At 47.4% G+C, this 19,357-nt stretch overlaps 1 protein-coding gene across 1 annotated transcript in view; it reads left to right on the top strand.

The window, feature by feature from the left end:
* The first annotated feature begins 571 nt into the window (after positions 1 to 571).
* Positions 572 to 19,357, top strand: part of NCAPH2 (non-SMC condensin II complex subunit H2) — a 40,128-nt gene continuing 21,342 nt past the window's right edge. The window contains exons 1-5 of the mRNA XM_083183218.1: positions 572 to 769; positions 3,641 to 3,763; positions 5,279 to 5,380; positions 8,105 to 8,160; positions 19,256 to 19,337. Of these exons, the coding sequence (XP_083039344.1) occupies positions 3,656 to 3,763; positions 5,279 to 5,380; positions 8,105 to 8,160; positions 19,256 to 19,337 (348 nt within the window). The 5' untranslated portion in view covers positions 572 to 769; positions 3,641 to 3,655. The remainder of the gene's footprint in view (positions 770 to 3,640; positions 3,764 to 5,278; positions 5,381 to 8,104; positions 8,161 to 19,255; positions 19,338 to 19,357) is intronic.

Here is a 19,357-nt window from a genome sequence, read left to right as displayed (position 1 = left end):
CTATCGACTAGTGTGGAAATTATGGACAACCTGAGCTAATTAATATAGCTGTATTAAAAAATGAATGGCCATGGGCTACTATCATGCAAACATTGTTTTTTGGACATTTACAATTTAACATACCACCACCACCACCACCACATTATTTTGATGCAATGGTTAGGTACAATCATGCCAAAAGTATTGATGGATGAAACCCAGACATCTTCTAACGCAGGGCTTCCGAAGTCAATCATCAACATTAATATTTGTGTTGCATGTGTGACGCAGCTGTTCAGCAACAAAGCATGCCTTTATTTTCTTTATGACGAATACACCGGTCCTGTACACAGACATGATTTATTGAAGTTTCAAAACTGCCTTTATGAGTGCACATACACAGCTATATTGAAGGAAATGCAGTGCACCCGACGACCATGAAAAATCGTTTCCACGTCAGCCGGGCGAAAAAACCCGTACATACATACTACAGGATAATAGCCGTAACAAAAATGGCCGCATCAGAGACTGGCGACATCGTGCTATATCCGTAATGATATATACGTCGCCATCTTTATACTCCCAACTCACCCCGACTGATTGGTGGAATTCGAAGCACCCGGAAGTGCGTGGCATTCCTGAGCCGGGCGGGAAAAACAAAAATGACGTTTTGAGTTTCGTGCCGCAGAGAGAAACACCGGAAACAAAGCGGGTTTTATGTAGTTAGTAGTGGCCGCAGTAACTAAGTAGCGAATCGCTGTATATACATATGTATCATCATCGGGCCAAGGTAATTTTAGGTATAATGTTACTGTATGATCGGGATTTTATGTGCTGATATAATCCGGTTTATACTACGATTGTATCCATGATGCTAAGTTAGCTGTGTGATAAAATGGCTATATAATAAAGCAAGGTCACGCATGTGCCTTCTACTTTGCTTACATGGCTTGCCATGCCCTGACTCTGGGCATGATTTAGACCTGTTAGCAAGACTGCAATTTTTGCTGCACTACAGTGATTAGTTGCAGCAGTGTACGCCCAGCAGATCACCGGCAAGCTGCCCCCGAACCCTTCCCGGGTGGCAGGGTCAAATGTGATCCATCACAAGCTGTCCTTTAATTTGATGGATGGCGTGCGACCTAGGGATGGTCATCGGTGCAGATGCCATCGATAGAACTATTTGAAGGGCAGCACGGATGGTGTAATGCATGGGTCTTCAACCTATGGCCCTCCAGATGTTGTGAAACTACATGTTCCAACATGCATTGCCACGTTTTTTCCTATAAGAGCATGCCAAAACTGACGGCATGCTGGGACATGTAGTTCCACAACATCTGGAGGGCCACAGGTTGAAGACCTGTGGTGTAATGGTTAGCATTACTGCCTCACCGTGCTGAGGTCATGGGATCGATCCCCACCATGGCCCTAACTGTGCGGAGTTTGTATATTCTCCCTGTGCTTGCGTGGGTTTACACCGGGTATCTTCCCACAATCCAAAAAATATCCAGGTAGGTTAATTAGCTTTCACACAAATTTAACCCTAGAATGTCTGTGTACATGTGGTAGAGCATATAGATTGTGAGCTTCACTGGGGCAGGGACTGATGTGAATGTTCAAATATTCGGTACTTGTGTAATATCTGGGCGCCCGATCTTTTTCATCGCATGCGATGGGACACGATTTTCTGGCTTTTTAGACGTTCCTTGTACAATGTAAAAATCGGTCACATCGCGTGCCATTACAATGGCATGCGATGTGACGGACCCGATTTTTACATTGTACCCAATGTTAAATGCTCCCCCCCCATTGTTAACGCAACTCCACAATAAACGCAAACCAGAAGCGTGGCGAGTGGCGGCGGTACGCGTCCTCCGACCTTTTCTCATACCCCCACTATCAACGTCGGCGTGGAGTTGATTTTATATAGTGCAGCCCGAAGCGTGGCGAGCGGACGCGGAATACATGTGAAGTAATGCGCATCCCCTCGCGGGGCTCGCCACGCTTCGGGCTCAGTGGCTCGCTGCGCTCGCCACACTATATAAAATCAACTTCATGCCGACGTGGATAGTGGGGGTATGAAAAGGTCAGACGACTTGTACTGCTGCGCTCGCCACGCTTCAGGTTGGCGTTGATCGTGGGGTGACGTTAACAATGGGTGGGCATTTGACATAGTCATTACCCATCAGGGTGGGTGTACAATCAAAAATCGGGTCTGGGGGGGGCATTTAACATAGCAATCAGGCATCTGGGTGCCTGTACAATTAAAAATTGGGTCCAATTGCGTTGCATCGCATGCGATGCAATGTGGCCGATTTTTGGTTGTACAATGACATAAGATTAAAAAAATCAGGCGCCCAGATAATACATAAGTACCAATATTCACTGTAAAGCGCTTTGTAATATGTATGCGCTATATAGGAAACTTAAAAAATAATAACCATCGATAGTTTTAGCTATCTATGGTCATCCATTATATATGACTGAATCAGAACTCAGGGGTGCGACGCGGGCACCTTAAAAAAAAAAAAAAAAAGGATACATCTGTTGTCCTTTGCCATTGATGTAGGGAAACCATCTGGTTCTCCCACATCAATGGCAAAAGTATTGAACATCAGCTATAAACCATCAATGATTTCAAATCCAATGCGCGTTCTCGTGCACATTGGATTGGAGATCGTATGTGCAGCACAGCTCAAATTGGAATCGGCAGTACATCGTGGGTGTTTTTTTTTTGTGCCAGCAATGTATTGCATCTGATTTCCCTTGAACTCCCCTGGGAATTTATTGCATTTAAACAATGGCTCATCAAGTGCCATGTCGGATGCAAACCCTCCTAGGTAGCTCAAGGGAAATCTGGTCCAACTTGTGCCTCAGACAAGTCGAACCTGTGTATGGGCACCTTTTTAATGTGTCATTATAGAAAGTATATATGTAAAATCAGCAGCGCAGTGAATATTCAGTGCAACCATCAGATAAAGTTTCATATGCTGTCTAATTACACTAATAGCCCTTTTACACCGCCACAAAACCCCGGGTCAGCGGCGGTGTAAATGGGACACGCCGTATAAATTTTTAGCGCTCATTCTCTTACATATATAATGTTTTGAAAATGCCCAGCTGTACCTCTAATGACTTCACCACTCCTGCTCTTCCATTGATAGTAGGTGTCCCCCCAACATTTTATTCTTGCCCCTCTTCTTCTCTATAGCAGGTGAATGACCGCACATCCTATGTGATGTGCGCATTGTACCATCTGCAGAAGCAATCTCTTTGATTGCTTCTACAGCTGGGCAGGCTTGGTTGCATTGCATGCGATTTTATATATTTCAATTTTTTAAAAATGTTAGCGTTCGGTCGGCATCCCTCAGCTCCAGCAAACTCGGACTGCTTTATATCCTGCCGCGGGTGCGATTCCTGTCCCTCAACATGTAACTAAACATAAAGTTGATGATAAAACTCAGCTTATTTATTATTCATTTTTAATATTTATTATTCATTTTTTAAATTGTTGCATAACAAACCTTTGGGCTAGGGGTGCCGTGAATAAAAGTGTAATACTCTAGGGTGCCAGGATTGAATAAAGTTTGTGAACTGCTGGTTGCATGATACTTATGGTTTCTTTGATAGTTGATCATTTACAACTTGGTTCTTTGTCTAGGAACATCTATAAATAATGGAAGACACAGAATCAAGGTTTACTCACCTGCTGCAGCCAATCAGGGATCTAACCAAGAACTGGGAGGTGGATGTAGCTACTCAGTTGGGGGAGTATTTGGAGGAGGTAAGATTACATTTGTGGGTGAGGGGACTGAACCCATCTCAAATTTACAACTGCCATAGACTTGGAAGCATGTTGGTGCATGGTATGGTTAACCTTTTGACTCTGGTTTGTAAAAGGAAAATACATTCCTTAACACCTGTTTATTTCCTGTGACGGCATCGGCAACATGCTTATCTGTGGGCCTGATTCAGCTTAGCAAAGCAAAAAAAAAACATGCAATGGGTCAAACAATGTTGCAATGCAGATGTAATATGTGCAAAGAGATTTATGTTTGGGTGGGGTGTGTTCCAACTGAACAGTGTAAAAATAAAGCTAACATCTGCAGGGAAAGGCAGACCGTATTTACTCTGCAGGAAAAAACCCAATATGAATGTGTTTGCTCCACTTGTATAGCAACATGGTTTGTTCCAGATACAGAATTGTTTTTTTTTTTTTTGGGGGGGGGGGGGGGGAAGATGTAGGGGAAATGCATCAAGCCTTGGCGAGAGATAAAGTGGTATAGTTTCCCAAAACAACCAGCCAGCTTTTGTCATTTAAAAGACTGTGTTCAAAAAATTACAGATGCTAGCTGGATGATTTGGGTATGTACTCTTGTTTATCTCCAAAGCACGATAGATTTATCTCCTGAGAGATAAATCAATTGCGGATAAAATGTGTGTATTTCCATTTCTGTAGCATTTAAACACTGGCAACAGCATAGCATCTGACACCCTTTGTCCAGCTGAATCCTACATTTGCACAAGTGTTCACTACCCTATGGGGCTTGTTATAGGGTCTACGCACATGTAGCGATTTTGTGGCATTTTCTAAGCGATCTCTCTAGATCGCTTAGAAAATGCCCCTACATCGCTCCCGTATGTAGTGGAATAGCGATGTGCTGCCCTGCGTCAGTAGCACCTGGCGAATTATATAATATTTTCACCAGAAAACACTGGCCCTGACAGATTACTCTGCGCTAAAACATCGCTGTGTGCTGATCGATCTCGCTGAGCGATCTAGCATCGCTCAGCAAATTGCTACGTGTGTAGGCCCCTTAAGAGAGAGCTGCAGGTACACCACTGACTTTTCTAGCACCTAATCGTCCTGCACCTCTTTTAATCCAGACACAGGTGCCAGAGGGAAGTTAGGCTGCAGGGGAAGTTAGACTGTGGGAGGAATTGGGCTGAGGGAGACAGCTGGAGGCTTTAGATAGGCTGTGGGAGTACTCGGGTAGTCCGTGGGGTAGAGTTATGCTGCAGACGGTAGTCTGGCTGCGTGAGGTTAAGGGGCTGCAGGGGGCATTTAGGCTGCAGTAGGGCTTGGTGAGGCTGTGGGAGATTGGGGTTTAGGTAGTGAGGGAAAGCTGTTGGGATTCCGCTGTACCACCGATAATCCGGCAAAATGGATGATCGGGCACAGTACTGGAACCAAGGGTGCTGGAAAATCGGTGGTCATCTTTTACTAATTTTATTTCATGGAACGGTTAATTGCTTTCTAAAAATTTCTTACATTCATTTCTTTATCATCTGTTTTTAGTTAGATCAGATCTGCATTTCTTTTGATGGAGGTAAAACTACTATGAACTTTGCAGAGGCTGCTCTTCTTATCCAAGGTTCAGCATGTATCTACAGCAAAAAGGTGAGCAAGAACTGCCTAAATAAGAGCAGATCAGTCACTGCAGCATTGTGTTGAATTCCTTAGTGTTCTATAAATAGAATAGATAAAATGATGTATTTTGTTAGGTGTGGAAAATAATTAAGATTTAAAAGAATTACAAAAGATTTCAGTGTGTGTGTGTTAAAGGAAGACTGACAAAGCAAAGTAGTTAAACTGTGCATAACTATAGGGAGTGCTGAGGTTTTAGGTCTAATCAATGGAACATCTGTCAGCTGTGGTCGGCTTGGCTTAAAGAATACAGATGTAGGATTCTGAAGGATTTGATCAATTTGTTTCTGATGAATAGCAGAAATGGCAAAAGCTGGAGTCAATGGATTCTTCCTGGCTTCTTTCATAATGGAGGTTGGTGGTAGTGGTGTAATTACGTTGGGTTGTGTTCTTCATAGTAATTTTTGGGTACTTGTTTCCTAGCACGGCCACAATCGCATTGATCTTGTGCCCTTAATAGTTTTATGCGATGGCCCCCGACGCGATGGACCCGATTTCCCATTGAAATGCATTGAAAAGTTAAAAAATCGCGTCGGTCGCGTCGCATGCGGCTAAATAAGCATTAAATGGTCCTGACGCGATGCCCCCGATTTCCCATAGGGAACAATGTTAAATGGCTCAATTTACCCAAATCAACAGGGAACAATGTTAAATGGTCCAGAAACCCCCCAAAACACCCCTGAACAGTGAAATGGCCCCCCAAAATTAGTTAACGCCACCCCACGATCAAGGTGAACCCGAAGCGTGGCGAGCGCAGCGGTACGCGTCCTCCGACCTTTTCATACCCCCACTATCCACGTCGGCGTGGAGTTGAGAATAGAATAGTGTGGCGAGCCCGAAGTGTGGCGAGCGCACGCGGATACCTTCACAGGTAAACGCGTCCCCTCGCGGGCTTCACAGGTGTCCGCGTCGCCACGGACACCTGTGAAGCCCGCGAGGGGACGCGTATAACTGTGAAGGTATCCGCGTCCCCTCGCGGGGCTCGCCACGCTTCGGGCTCGGTGGCTCGCTGCGCTCGCCACACTATTCTATTCTCAACTCCACGCCGACGTGGATAGTGGGGGTATGAAAAGGTCGGAGGACGCGTACCGCCGCCCCTCGCGGGCTCGCTGCGCTCGCCACGCTTCGGGTTCACGTTGATCGTGGGGTGGCGTTAACTAATTTTGGGGGGCCATTTCACTGTTCTGGGGTGTTTTGGGGGGTTTCTGGACCATTTAACATTGTTCCCTGTTCATTTGGGTAAATTGAGGCATTTAACATTGTTCCCTATGGGAAATCGGGGGCATCGCGTCGGGACCATCGCATGCAATTTTTTAGCACGCATGCGATGCGACCGATGAGATTTTTTTACCTGCGATGCCCCAGATTAGAATCGGTGTGGCCGTGCTAGGAAACAAGTACCAATGTTTGTATCTCGCAGTTTATCTAAACCTTCGTGATCACGGGCAGCATTAATGTGGGGACAATTCATTCATCAGATTGAAGTCAAATTTAGTATATGAGTTAAGGTAGAACAATTGTTTATTACTCCTTATACACCAAAAACCTCTGTCCGTCATAGCATGTTGGGCCTAAAGGCCCCCATTCACTATGCAATTCACCTGCAATATGGGCTCTTTTCCTGAGATTGCGGCAATCAATCGCATGAAAAGAGCCAAAATTGCAGGTGAATGATGACCGGTCCTGTGCCCATCGCACCAGTGCCTGCAAGTCAAACCGGCTGCAGAAGCATAAGGTCCTGGGATTACCAAAAAACAATATTTGACGGTTTTCTTTTTTTTTTCCCCGCAATCTGCGCACCTGGTAATGTGCATTCACTTGAACTGGGGTTGCATTCAGAAAAATGCAACCACTGTCTGTGAGGGCAGAGGAGCACAGCATCAGCTGCCTGCCGTCACATGCTGGGACCCTAAACATGATGACCCACCTTCTGAACTCGCTGTGCCCTGTGTTGTGCATCCCCCTACATGCCATCGCCATTGACGCAAAACTACAACACTTACTGAATTAGGCAATTTGTACAATATTTAAACCGGAGCCCAGGCTCCGTTTACACTGGCACTTCAACCTTTGGAGTTTTCGTGTTGATCCAATTCAAACTTTGCACGTTTGCTGTGTTAACTGTTCTGCCAATGCTTAAAGATCTTCAGGTGCCAGTGATCCAGTTCATTCTATGCTGTAAATGGGACCCACTTCATTTACACTACACTGCTTCATAGGTCCCATTCTGCTCCTTACCTGGGTTAGATTCTTAGGTTGCCACACTGGTTATTTTTTGGAACCCTTTTACACACTGAGCTGCAATTTGGGTTAGCCCAGTAATAACCTGTGTTATTGTGGCAAGGTAAAATGGGTATTGAGTACTCAGCAAAGTACAGTGACTGGGATACTTTGTAGTTGATTGTGTGACTGCCCTGATTGTGTGACTGCCCTGTAAATCCAGACTTTTACTATTGGCTTAGTTCACCTATTAAAGAGACCATACTGAATTATATATATAATGCATGAGAAGCTATTGGCTAGCAAACAATACTCTTTAAATATAAATGTAGTGGCTATCTGTTCTTTCCTTTTACAGTGTAGTTTATTGTCTGAACATTTGAATGATTGCATTTAATTAATAGTAGCACTGCAATAAACCTCTTATAGTTTGGGGTTTATTTATGTTTTATTCCGGTTTAATTTTTCTATATACAGGTGGAATATCTTTACACGTTAGTGTACCAAGCTCTGGATTTGATATCAAATAAAAAGTATGTACCTTCATCATTTTTTAATACCTGTTTTCCTGGCAAACTAATAAAAATTTTATATTTGTTTCAGATATTAAGCATAGGCACGGAACAGCTTGTAGGGGCACTGTCATTTGTGTTTCCACTATAACGGATAAATCAAAGGAGATTTATTTTAATTTTTTTTTTGCTGCTGAAGGTGTCACCGAGTAGCCCACCCAATATCCATTCCATCTGTTCTTGCCGATGTTACTCTTGCTTTTTGGTCTTCTTTGTTTAATAATAATCAAGGTACTTGTGGATTATCACGGCTCCCATCGCATGCCATCGCATGCCATATATAATGGCATGCGATGCGATTTTTGCAGTTTTTGTCAAAATCGCATGCGATCGCATACGATTTTTCACTGAAAAGCATCCAAATGCATTGGAATTAGTATGAAACATGTGCAATGGCCCCCAAATGGCATTTTTGAGGCTGTACCACCCCCACTATCAACGCGAACCCGAAGCGTGGCGAGCGCAGCGGTACGCGTCCTACGACCTTTTCATATCCCCACTATCCACGTCGGCGTGGAGTTGAGAATAGAAAGTGTGGCGAGCGCAGCGAGGGGACGCGGACACCTGTGAAGCCCGTGAGGGGACGCGGATACCTGTGAAGGTATCCGCGTGCGCTCGCCACGCTTCAGGCTTGTGGATTATCACGGCTCCCATCGCATGCCATCGCATGCCATATATAATGAGGGGACGACCTTTTCATATCCCCACTATCCACGTCGGCGTGGAGTTGAGAATAGAAAGTGTGGCGAGCGCAGCGAGGGGACGCGGACACCTGTGAAGCCCGTGAGGGGACGCGGATACCTGTGAAGGTATCCGCGTGCGCTCGCCACGCTTCAGGCTTGTGGATTATCACGGCTCCCATCGCATGCCATCGCATGCCATCGCATGCCATATATAATGGCATGCGATGCGATTTTTGCAGTTTTTGTCAAAATTTTCTATTCTCAACTCCACGCCGACGTGGATAGTGGGGGGTATGAAAAGGTCGTAGGACGCGTACCGCTGCGCTCGCCACGCTTCGGGTTTGCGTTCATAGTGGGGGTGGTACAGCCTCAAAAATGCCATTTGGGGGCCATTGAACATGTTTCATACTAATTCCAATGCATTTGGATGCTTTTCAGTGAAAAATCGTATGCGATCGCATGCGATGCAATTTTTTCGCATACGATGGCCATCGTGGGAGCCGTGATAATCCACAAGTACCATAATCTAGGAGCAGACTAGATGGGCCAAATAGTTCTTATCGGCCATCATATTCTTTGCTTCATGGCAGAGCCTAGAGCAGTAATGGCTAACCTTGACACTCCAGCTGTTGTTGAACTTCACATCCTGCACCAGTTTTAGAACAGCTGGCCTAGAGTATTTTAGGAGTGATCAATAGATGGTTTTTCTTGTTGGGCTTCTGCCTCTGATTTGGTGTTACTTAACCTATCGTCGTGTCTCTTTATTGCATTGAGTACAGAATGCTGATTTCTAAAGCATGAACAAAACTGTTTTATTCAATTTTCACATGCAGTTTTATCTTCTACATTTTCTGTTAGAGCACAATGGGGCAGATGTATTAAGCCTTAACATGAGATAAATGCAAGGGCGATAAGGAGAGTTTCTTACTGACATTTTTCAAACACAGGCTGTAACATGGCAGTTAGCAGGTGATTGGCTGGACGTTTATAGTGTTCCCGCTAGGCTTATTTTACGGGGCGCTGCGCCCTGCCCCCTTTAAAGCCGCCGATTTCCGCCCTGCCCGTATTTGCCCGCCCTGCACAAGTTAATAGCTGCTGCCGCGCTAAAAGTCTCCTCCCGCTGAAGTCAGCGGGAGGAGACTTCTAGCGCGGCAGCAGTGTAAGCCTCTTGCGTGGCAGCGTGTGAAGTGGACACTCCCCCCCTCAGCCAACTACCGGGTGCCCATCCCCTGGAAGTCAGCAGCGCGGACAGGGTGTCAGACAACCCTCTCCCCCTCCTAAGCTGCCACCTGCGGCAGCGCACGGAGCGGCGCCCGCCCACTGCCGTCCCCCACCTGCTGGAAGTCAGCAGCGCGGACAGGGTGTCCGACAACCCTCTTCCCCCTCATAAGCTACCACCAGCGGCAGCGCACGGAGCGGCGACCGCTCACCACCGTCCCCCACCTGCTGGAAGTCAGCAGCACGGACAGGGTGTCAGACAACCCTCTCCCCCTCCTAAGCTACCACCAGCGGCAGCGCACGGAGCGGCGCCCGCCCACCGCCGTCCCCCACCTGCTGGAAGTCAGCAGCGCGGACAGGGTGTCCCACAACCCTCTCCCCCCTCCTAAGCTACCACCAGCGGCAGCGCACGGAGCGGCGACCGCTCACCACCGTCCCCCACCTGCTGGAAGTCAGCAGCGCGGACAGGGTGTCTGACAACCCTCTCCCCCCTCCTAAGCTACCACCAGCGGCAGCGCACGGAGCGGTGCCCGCCCACCGCCGTCCCCCACCTGCTGGAAGTCAGCAGCGTGGACAGGGTGTCCAACCCTCCCCCCTCCTAAGGGACCACCAGCGGCAGCACACGGAGCGGCACCTGTCCCGTCTGCAGGAAGTCAGCAGCACGGGCAGGGTGCCCCCCCCCCTCCTAAGGGACCAGCGAGAGCGCACTGTCGACTGGAAACACGTTAATCCCTGGCAAAGTATGTAACCTCAAGGGGATAGGGGTAGGGGCGGGGGGGGGGGGGGGTATGCACACTGCCTCTCCTTTCAGTGTATCATGTTTTGCTCTAACCACCAGCATACATATGTCCCCCGCCTGCATCCCCACCCTTGCAAGTGCCAGCCTGCCCCAACTGTGTAGCCTGCACCCCCTGCAAGTGCCAGCCTGCACCCCCTGCAAGTTCCAGCCTGTCCCACCTGTGTGGCCTGCACCCCCCTGCAAGTGCCAGCCTGTCCCACCTGTGTGGCCTGCACCCCCCTGCAAGTGCCAGCCTGCCCCACCTGTGTGGCCTGCACCCCCCTGCAAGTGCCAGCCTTTCCCAACTGTGTAGCCTGCCCCCCCTGCAAGTGCCAGCCTGCACCCCCCTGCAAGTTCCAGCCTGCCCCACCTGTGTGGCCTGCACCCCCCTGCAAGTGCCAGCCTGTCCCACCTGTGTGGCCTGCACCCCCCTGCAAGTGACAGCCTGTCCCAACTGTGTGGCCTGCACCCCCCTGCAAGTGCCAGCCTGTCCCACCTGTGTGGCCTGCACCCCCCTGCAAGTGCCAGCCTGCCCCACCTGTGTGGCCTGCACCCCCCTGCAAGTGCCAGCCTTTCCCACCTGTGTGGCCTGCACCCCCCTGCAAGTGCCAGCCTTTCCCACCTGTGTGGCCTGCACCCCCCTGCAAGTGCCAGCCTTTCCCACCTGTGTGGCCTGCACCCCCCTGCAAGTGCCAGCCTTTCCCACCTGTGTGGCCTGCACCCCCCTGCAAGTGCCAGCCTTTCCCACCTGTGTGGCCTGCACCCCCCTGCAAGTGCCAGCCTTTCCCACCTGTGTGGCCTGCACCCCCCTGCAAGTGCCAGCCTTTCCCACCTGTGTGGCCTGCACCCCCCTGCAAGTGCCAGCCTTTCCCACCTGTGTGGCCTGCACCCCCCTGCAAGTGCCAGCCTTTCCCACCTGTGTGGCCTGCACCCCCCTGCAAGTGCCAGCCTTTCCCACCTGTGTGGCCTGCACCCCCCTGCAAGTGCCAGCCTTTCCCACCTGTGTGGCCTGCACCCCCCTGCAAGTGCCAGCCTGTCCCACCTGTGTGGCCTGCACCCCCCTGCAAGTGCCAGCCTGTCCCACCTGTGTGGCCTGCACCCCCTGCAAGTGCCAACCAGCCCCACCTGTGTGGCCTGCACCCCCCTGCAAGTGCCAACCAGCCCCACCTGTGTGGCCTGCACCCCCCTGCAAGTGCCAACCAGCCCCACCTGTGTGGCCTGCAAGTGCCATCCTGCCCCACCTGTGTGGCCTGCACCCCCTCTAGTACCAGTCTGCCTCACCTGTGTGATTCCCTCATACTGTCTGCCAATTTGTCCATCTTTGCCCCCAGTCCATCCATATATTCATAGATGCAGCATATGGTGCTCATTCCAACCATTTTCCCCAATCTGTACTGTACCTCCATCCATCCTACCTGACTGTCCTGGCAATTTCTCTCCTGCTCACTCTCCTTTTTCTACCCCTATCTCTCCCTGACTCTCTTACTCTCTGACACTCTCTTTCTCTCCCTCCCTGATGCTGTCTCTCTCTCCCAGACACCCTTTCTTTTAGTTACGGCCATGGGCATTACGGCGCGTGGTATTATATGTAATGGGCATTACGGTGCTTGGTTTACCGGGTAATGGGCGTTACGGTGTGTGTGGTATATGTAATGAGCATTATTGTGTGTGGTATAGTATGTAAAAGGTTTTTCAGTGTGTGGCATAATGTGTAATGGGCATTGTGGCATGTGCGTATGTATAATGGGTATGTGACATGTGTAATAGGCATTATGGTGTTACTTTTTGGCGCACACTGTCACAATTTTTTTTTTCTGGCTCCTACATTTATATCCTGGCTCCTAGATTTTTAAAAAATTGTCAAGCCCTGTCTTACGGTCTTACCGCAAGGCAGCGATGCCATTGGTTATTTGTATTCACAGCGCCCAATTATTATTATTGGTTTATATAGCATAAATGTGCTGATGGTGTGACGCTCAGGTGTCACAGGATGGTTATATAGCATAAATGTGCTGATGGTGTGACGCTCCGGTGTCACAAGATGGGTTATATAGCATAAATGTGCTGATGGTGTGACGCTCAGGTGTCACAAGATGGGTTATATAGCATAAATGTGCTGATGGTGTGACGCTCAGGTGTCACAAGATGGTTATATAGCATAAATGTGCTGATGGTGTGATGCTCAGGTGTCACAAGATGGATTATATAGCATAAATGTGCTGATGGTGTGACGCTCAGGTGTCACAAGATGGTTATATAGCATAAATGTGCTGATGGTGTGACGCTCAGGTGTCATAACATGGATTATATAGCATAAATGTGCTGATGGTGTGACGCTCAGGTGTCACAAGATGGATTATATAGCATAAATGTACTGGTGGTGTGACGCTTAGGGGTCACAAGATGGATTATACAGCATAAATGTGCTGATGGTGTGACGCTCAGGTGTCACAAGCTGGGTTATAGAGCATAAATGTGCTGATGGTGTGACACTCAGGTGTCACAAGATGGTTTTTATAGCATAAATGTGCTGATGGTGTGACACTCCGGTGTCACAAGATGGGTTATATAGCATAAATGTGCTGATGGTGTGACGCTCAGGTGTCACAAGATGGTTATATAGCATAAATGTGCTGATGGTGTGACGCTCAGGTGTCACATGATGGGTTATTTGGCATAAATGTGCTGATGGTGTGACGCTCCGGTGTCACAAGATGGGTTATATAGCATAAATGTGCTGATGGTGTGACGCTCAGGTGTCACAAGATGGTTATATAGCATAAATGTGCTGATGGTGTGACGCTCAGGTGTCACAAGATTGGTTATATAGCATAAATGTGCTGATGGTGTGACGCTCAGGTGTCACAAGATGGGTTATATAGCATTAATGTACTGATGGTGTGACGCTCAGGTGTCACAGGATGGTTTTTATAGCATAAATGTGCTGATGGTGTGACACTCCGGTGTCACAAGATGGGTTATATAGCATAAATGTGCTGATGGTGTGACGCTCAGGTGTCACAAGATGGTTATATAGCATAAATGTGCTGATGGTGTGACGCTCAGGTGTCACATGATGGGTTATTTGGCATAAATGTGCTGATGGTGTGACGCTCCGGTGTCACAAGATGGGTTATATAGCCTAAATGTGCTGATGGTGTGACGCTCAGGTGTCACAAGATGGTTATATAGCATAAATGTGCTGATGGTGTGATGCTCAGGTGTCACAAGATGGATTATATAGCATAAATGTGCTGATGGTGTGACGCTCAGGTGTCACAAGATGGTTATATAGCATAAATGTGCTGATGGTGTGACGCTCAGGTGTCATAACATGGATTATATAGCATAAATGTGCTGATGGTGTGACGCTCAGGTGTCACAAGATGGATTATATAGCATAAATGTACTGGTGGTGTGACGCTTAGGTGTCACAAGATGGATTATACAGCATAAATGTGCTGATGGTGTGACGCTCAGGTGTCACAAGCTGGGTTATAGAGCATATATGTGCCGATGGTGTGACGCTCAGGTGTCACAAGATGGGTTATATAGCATAAATGTGCCGATGGTGTGACGCTCAGGTGTCACAAGATTGGTTATATAGCATTAATGTGCTGATGGTGTGACGCTCAGGTGTCACAGGATGGTTTTTATAGCATAAATGTGCTGATGGTGTGACGCTCAGGTGTCACAAGATGGTTATATAGCATAAATGTGCTGATGGTGTGACGCTCAGGTGTCACATGATGGGTTATTTGGCATAAATGTGCTGATGGTGTGACGCTCCGGTGTCACAAGATGGGTTATATAGCATAAATGTGCTGATGGTGTGACGCTCAGGTGTCACAAGATGGTTATATAGCATAAATGTGCTGATGGTGTGACGCTCAGGTGTCACAAGATTGGTTATATAGCATAAATGTGCTGATGGTGTGACGCTCAGGTGTCACAAGATGGTTATATAGCATAAATGTGCTGATGGTGTGACGCTCAGGTGTCACAAGATTGGTTATATAGCATAAATGTGCTGATGGTGTGACGCTCAGGTGTCACAAGATGGATTATATAGCATAAATGTGCTGATGGTGTGACGCTCAGGTGTCACATGATGGATTATATAGCATAAATGTGCTGATGGTGTGACGCTCAGGTGTCACATGATGGGTTATTTGGCATAAATGTGCCGATGTTGTGACGCTCAGGTGTCACAAGATGGGTTATATAGCATTAATGTGCTGATGGTGTGACGCTCCGGTGTCACAAGATGGGTTATATAGCATAAATGTGCTGATGGTGTGACGCTCAGGTGTCACAAGATGGTTATATAGCATAAATGTGCTGATTGTGTGACGCTCAGGTGTCACAGGATGGTTTTTATAGCATAAATGTGCTGATGGTGTGACACTCCGGTGTCACAAGATGGGTTATATAGCATAAATGTGCTGATGGTGTGACGCTCAGGTGTCACAAGATGGTTATATAGCATAAATGTGCTGATGGTGTGACGCTCAGGTGTCACAAGATTGGTTATATAGCATAAATGTGCTGATGGTGTGACGCTCAGGTGTCACAAGATGGTTATATAGCATAAATGTGCTGATGGTGTGACGCTCAGGTGTCACAAGATTGGTTATATAGCATAAATGTGCTGATGGTGTGACGCTCAGGTGTCACAAGATGGATTATATAGCATAAATGTGCTGATGGTGTGACGCTCAGGTGTCACATGATGGATTATATAGCATAAATGTGCTGATGGTGTGACGCTCAGGTGTCACATGATGGGTTATTTGGCATAAATGTGCCGATGTTGTGACGCTCAGGTGTCACAAGATGGGTTATATAGCATAAATGTGCCGATGGTGTGACGCTCAGGTGTCACAAGATTAGTTATATAGCATTAATGTGCTGATGGTGTGACGCTCAGGTGTCACAGGATGGTTTTTATAGCATAAATGTGCTGATGGTGTGACGCTCCGGTGTCACAAGATGGGTTATATAGCATAAATGTGCTGATGGTGTGACGCTCAGGTGTCACAAGATGGTTATATAGCATAAATGTGCTGATGGTGTGACGCTCAGGTGTCACATGATGGGTTATTTGGCATAAATGTGCTGATGGTGTGACGCTCCGGTGTCACAAGATGGGTTATATAGCATAAATGTGCTGATGGTGTGACGCTCAGGTGTCACAAGATGGTTATATAGCATAAATGTGCTGATGGTGTGATGCTCAGGTGTCACAAGATGGATTATATAGCATAAATGTGCTGATGGTGTGACGCTCAGGTGTCACAAGAAAGTTATATAGCATAAATGTGCTGATGGTGTGACGCTCAGGTGTCATAACAACATGGATTATATAGCATAAATGGGTACTCTTTACCTAGAAGGGCGCCAGCGATTGAAATCGCGGGCGTCGGGGGTAAATCGCGGGTACATAAAAATCTGCTGCCCGCGATGACCGCGATTTTCCCATAGGGAACAATGTTAAAAAGGCTGATTGACCGCGATTTTCATGTAAAATGCCTCAATGCCCGCGATTTTGCCATAGGAATCAATGTTAAATGGGCTACAGAGCCCAAATAGGCACAATTAACCCTTAAATGTCCCCCCAAATTTTTAACGCCACCCCACGATCCACGCCAACCCGAAGCGCGGCGAGCGGCGGCGGTACGCGAGGGGCGGCGGTACGCGTCCTCCGACCTTTTCATGCCCTACTATCCACGTCGGCGTGGAGTTGAGAATAGAATAGTGTGGCGAGCGCAGCGAGCCACCGAGCCCGAAGCGTGGCGAGCCCCGCGAGGGGACGCGGATACCTTCACAGGTAAACGTGTCCCTTCGCGGACTTCACAGGTGTCCGCGTGGCCACGGACACCTGTGAAGCCCGCGAGGGGCTGCGCTCGCATGAAAAGGTCGGAGGACGCGTACCGCCGCCCCTCGCGGGCTCGCTGCGCTCGCCACGCTTCGGGTTGGCGTAGATCGTGGGGTGGCGTTAAAAATTTGGGGGGACATTTAAGGGTTAATTGTGCCTATTTGGGCTCTGTAGCCCATTTAACATTGATTCCTATGGCCAAATCGGGTCCATTGAGGCATTTAACAGTAAAATCGCGTCGGTCGGGCCATTTAACATTGATTCCTATGGGAAATCGGGTGCATCGCATCGCGGGTACATTTATGGCCGGACGCGACCGACGCGATTTCCATGTTTAACATGGGTTTCAATGGGAAATCGCGGGCATCGCGTCGGTCGCGTCGCGGCCAGACATAAATGTACCCGCGATCACCACGACGGGCGCCCTTCTAGGTAAAGAGTACCCATAAATGTGCTGATGGTGTGACGCTCAGGTGTCACAAGATGGGTTATATAGCATAAATGTGCTGATGGTGTGACGCTCAGGTGTCACAAGATGGTTATATAGCATAAATGTGCTGATGGTGTGACGCTCAGGTGTCACAAGATTGGTAATATAGCATAAATGTGCTGATGGTGTGACGCTCAGGTGTCACAAGATGGTTATATAGCATAAATGTGCCGATGGTGTGACGCTCAGGTGTCACAAGGTAGATTTATATACTGTAGCATAAACGTGCTGATGGTTTGTAGCTGAGATATCACCATTTTGACCTTTTAAATTAAAATGTGCCCTCACGAATGAAAAATGTGCCCTTGTGATTGAAAAATGTGCCCTTCCCGTGGTCAGCACCCTGCCCTAAAAAATTTCTAGAGTGAACACTACGTTTATCTCTCCTTATCACCCTTGGATTTCTCTCTTGTTAAAGCTTAATACATCTGCCCCATTGAGAGATTTAAGTCTCTACTAGTCATTGCCAGACGGTTCTCCAAATTTTTTTTTTAAAGCCTCATCCTTTTATTAAAGATTTTCTTACCCTTTGAGTGCCAAGTGAATGTCAAAATAGGTGTAAAAATTGCCAAGCAAACTTTTTTTTTTTCCATCACAATGACCTGTAATACAAAGCTTGACAATTTTTTAAAAATCTAGGAGCCAGGATGAAAGTGTAGGATCCAGACAAACTAAGGGTGCCCATACATGGTGCGATGCGCTATAGCAGAGTGCGTTTTGAACTAGTACAAAAACTAAATACTGCACATACTTTTTGTACCGTGCGATGCACGGGAAGGCGCATCGCCTCGCTTGGTACAAAAAGTGGGTCCATTTATCCTATAATATTTGCAGCTATATCCCCAACTGGCTTAGCCTCAAATATTAAGCATCACACAAATGTATCAGGAGGAACTACAGCAGGAATCTCTGATCCCTGCTGCGATCCCTCCTGTCCATGTGCCCTCTTGCAGTCTACTCTCACCCATGCCCTCTTGTGTACCTGTTGCCCAGGTCTCTTTATATCACCTGTGCCCTATTGTGTTCTACAGTTACCCACACACTTGTGTCCTAGTGTGTTTTTTGAGCAAGTGTATTGCATGCTCTCTTGCATCCTATTTATACCCAATGCCCTGTTGTGTGTCTTAGTGTCACCTCTGTACCCTAGTGTCGCATGTGTCCCCTTGTGCACCTTTGTGTTCGGATCCCGGGCTCCAGGCTGGAAGCTGTGCAGCCCCCTGCTCATCCTCCCAGATGAGCAGAGGTGCGACTGCAGAGTCCAAGGGAAAGACCCACACCCCGACGGAGGAATTTTAGTAGGGGATGGTGGGGACGCTTGCTACACCAATGCATGAGCAGTAGCCGCTGCCTACCTTGCTGTACAGGCTCTGGACCAGGTAGCTGGAGAGCCAGGGGATTTTAGCAGATAATTTGCACATTTCACAGATTTTATTTACAGTTTCTTATATAGCGCAGCAGATTATGTTGCGCTTTACAATAGTAGACCGTGATAAAACAAACTGGGTAACAGACAGACTTGGAGGTAGGAGGGCCCTGCTGCAAGCTTACAATCTATAGGGATATAGGGGGGAAACACAAGGCAGGCACCAGTAAAAGCATAGCAGTCCCACCAAGTTACAAGTCCAGAAAGGAAGCTATATAATACATAAATGCCTCAGAGGGTTATGCGTGTAGAACTTAAATAGGAATATAAAGATGTTGGCTCTCAAAGGGTTAATAAGATAAGCATTGCCAGAGGATTCCCAGATAATCTTTGGGTCTGAAGAATCAGGATTAAATGCCATTGTACATCTAATTTGTCAGAGCAGCTTGGCTAGGTTATACTTCTTGGTCTACATGGTAGTTGTTTTAAAATGTATAATTTTTAAAATATGTATGTGTTTTGGGGGGTTTATGTTAAAAGCAAAAAATGAAAATATAAGTTAAAGAAGAACAAATATTTGGTTTTGTGTTGGTGTAAGTAAGTTGGTGTGCAGTAAGTGTATGATTTTACTTTTCCTTCTATGTAGGCGGGACAAGCAGCCAACTTCTGTGGGCACAGATGGGGTAGACGAGGATGCAAATTTTCCAAACAATAATAACGAGGAAAAGGTGAGAATTTGTGTTGAAAA

The sequence above is a fragment of the Crinia signifera genome, chromosome 4 (genome assembly GCF_055691185.1).
Source record: "Crinia signifera chromosome 4, ASM5569118v1, whole genome shotgun sequence".
Taxonomy (NCBI): domain Eukaryota; kingdom Metazoa; phylum Chordata; class Amphibia; order Anura; family Myobatrachidae; genus Crinia; species Crinia signifera.
Note: the sequence above shows the minus strand (reverse complement) of the source record. Positions and strands in the feature narration are given on the sequence as shown.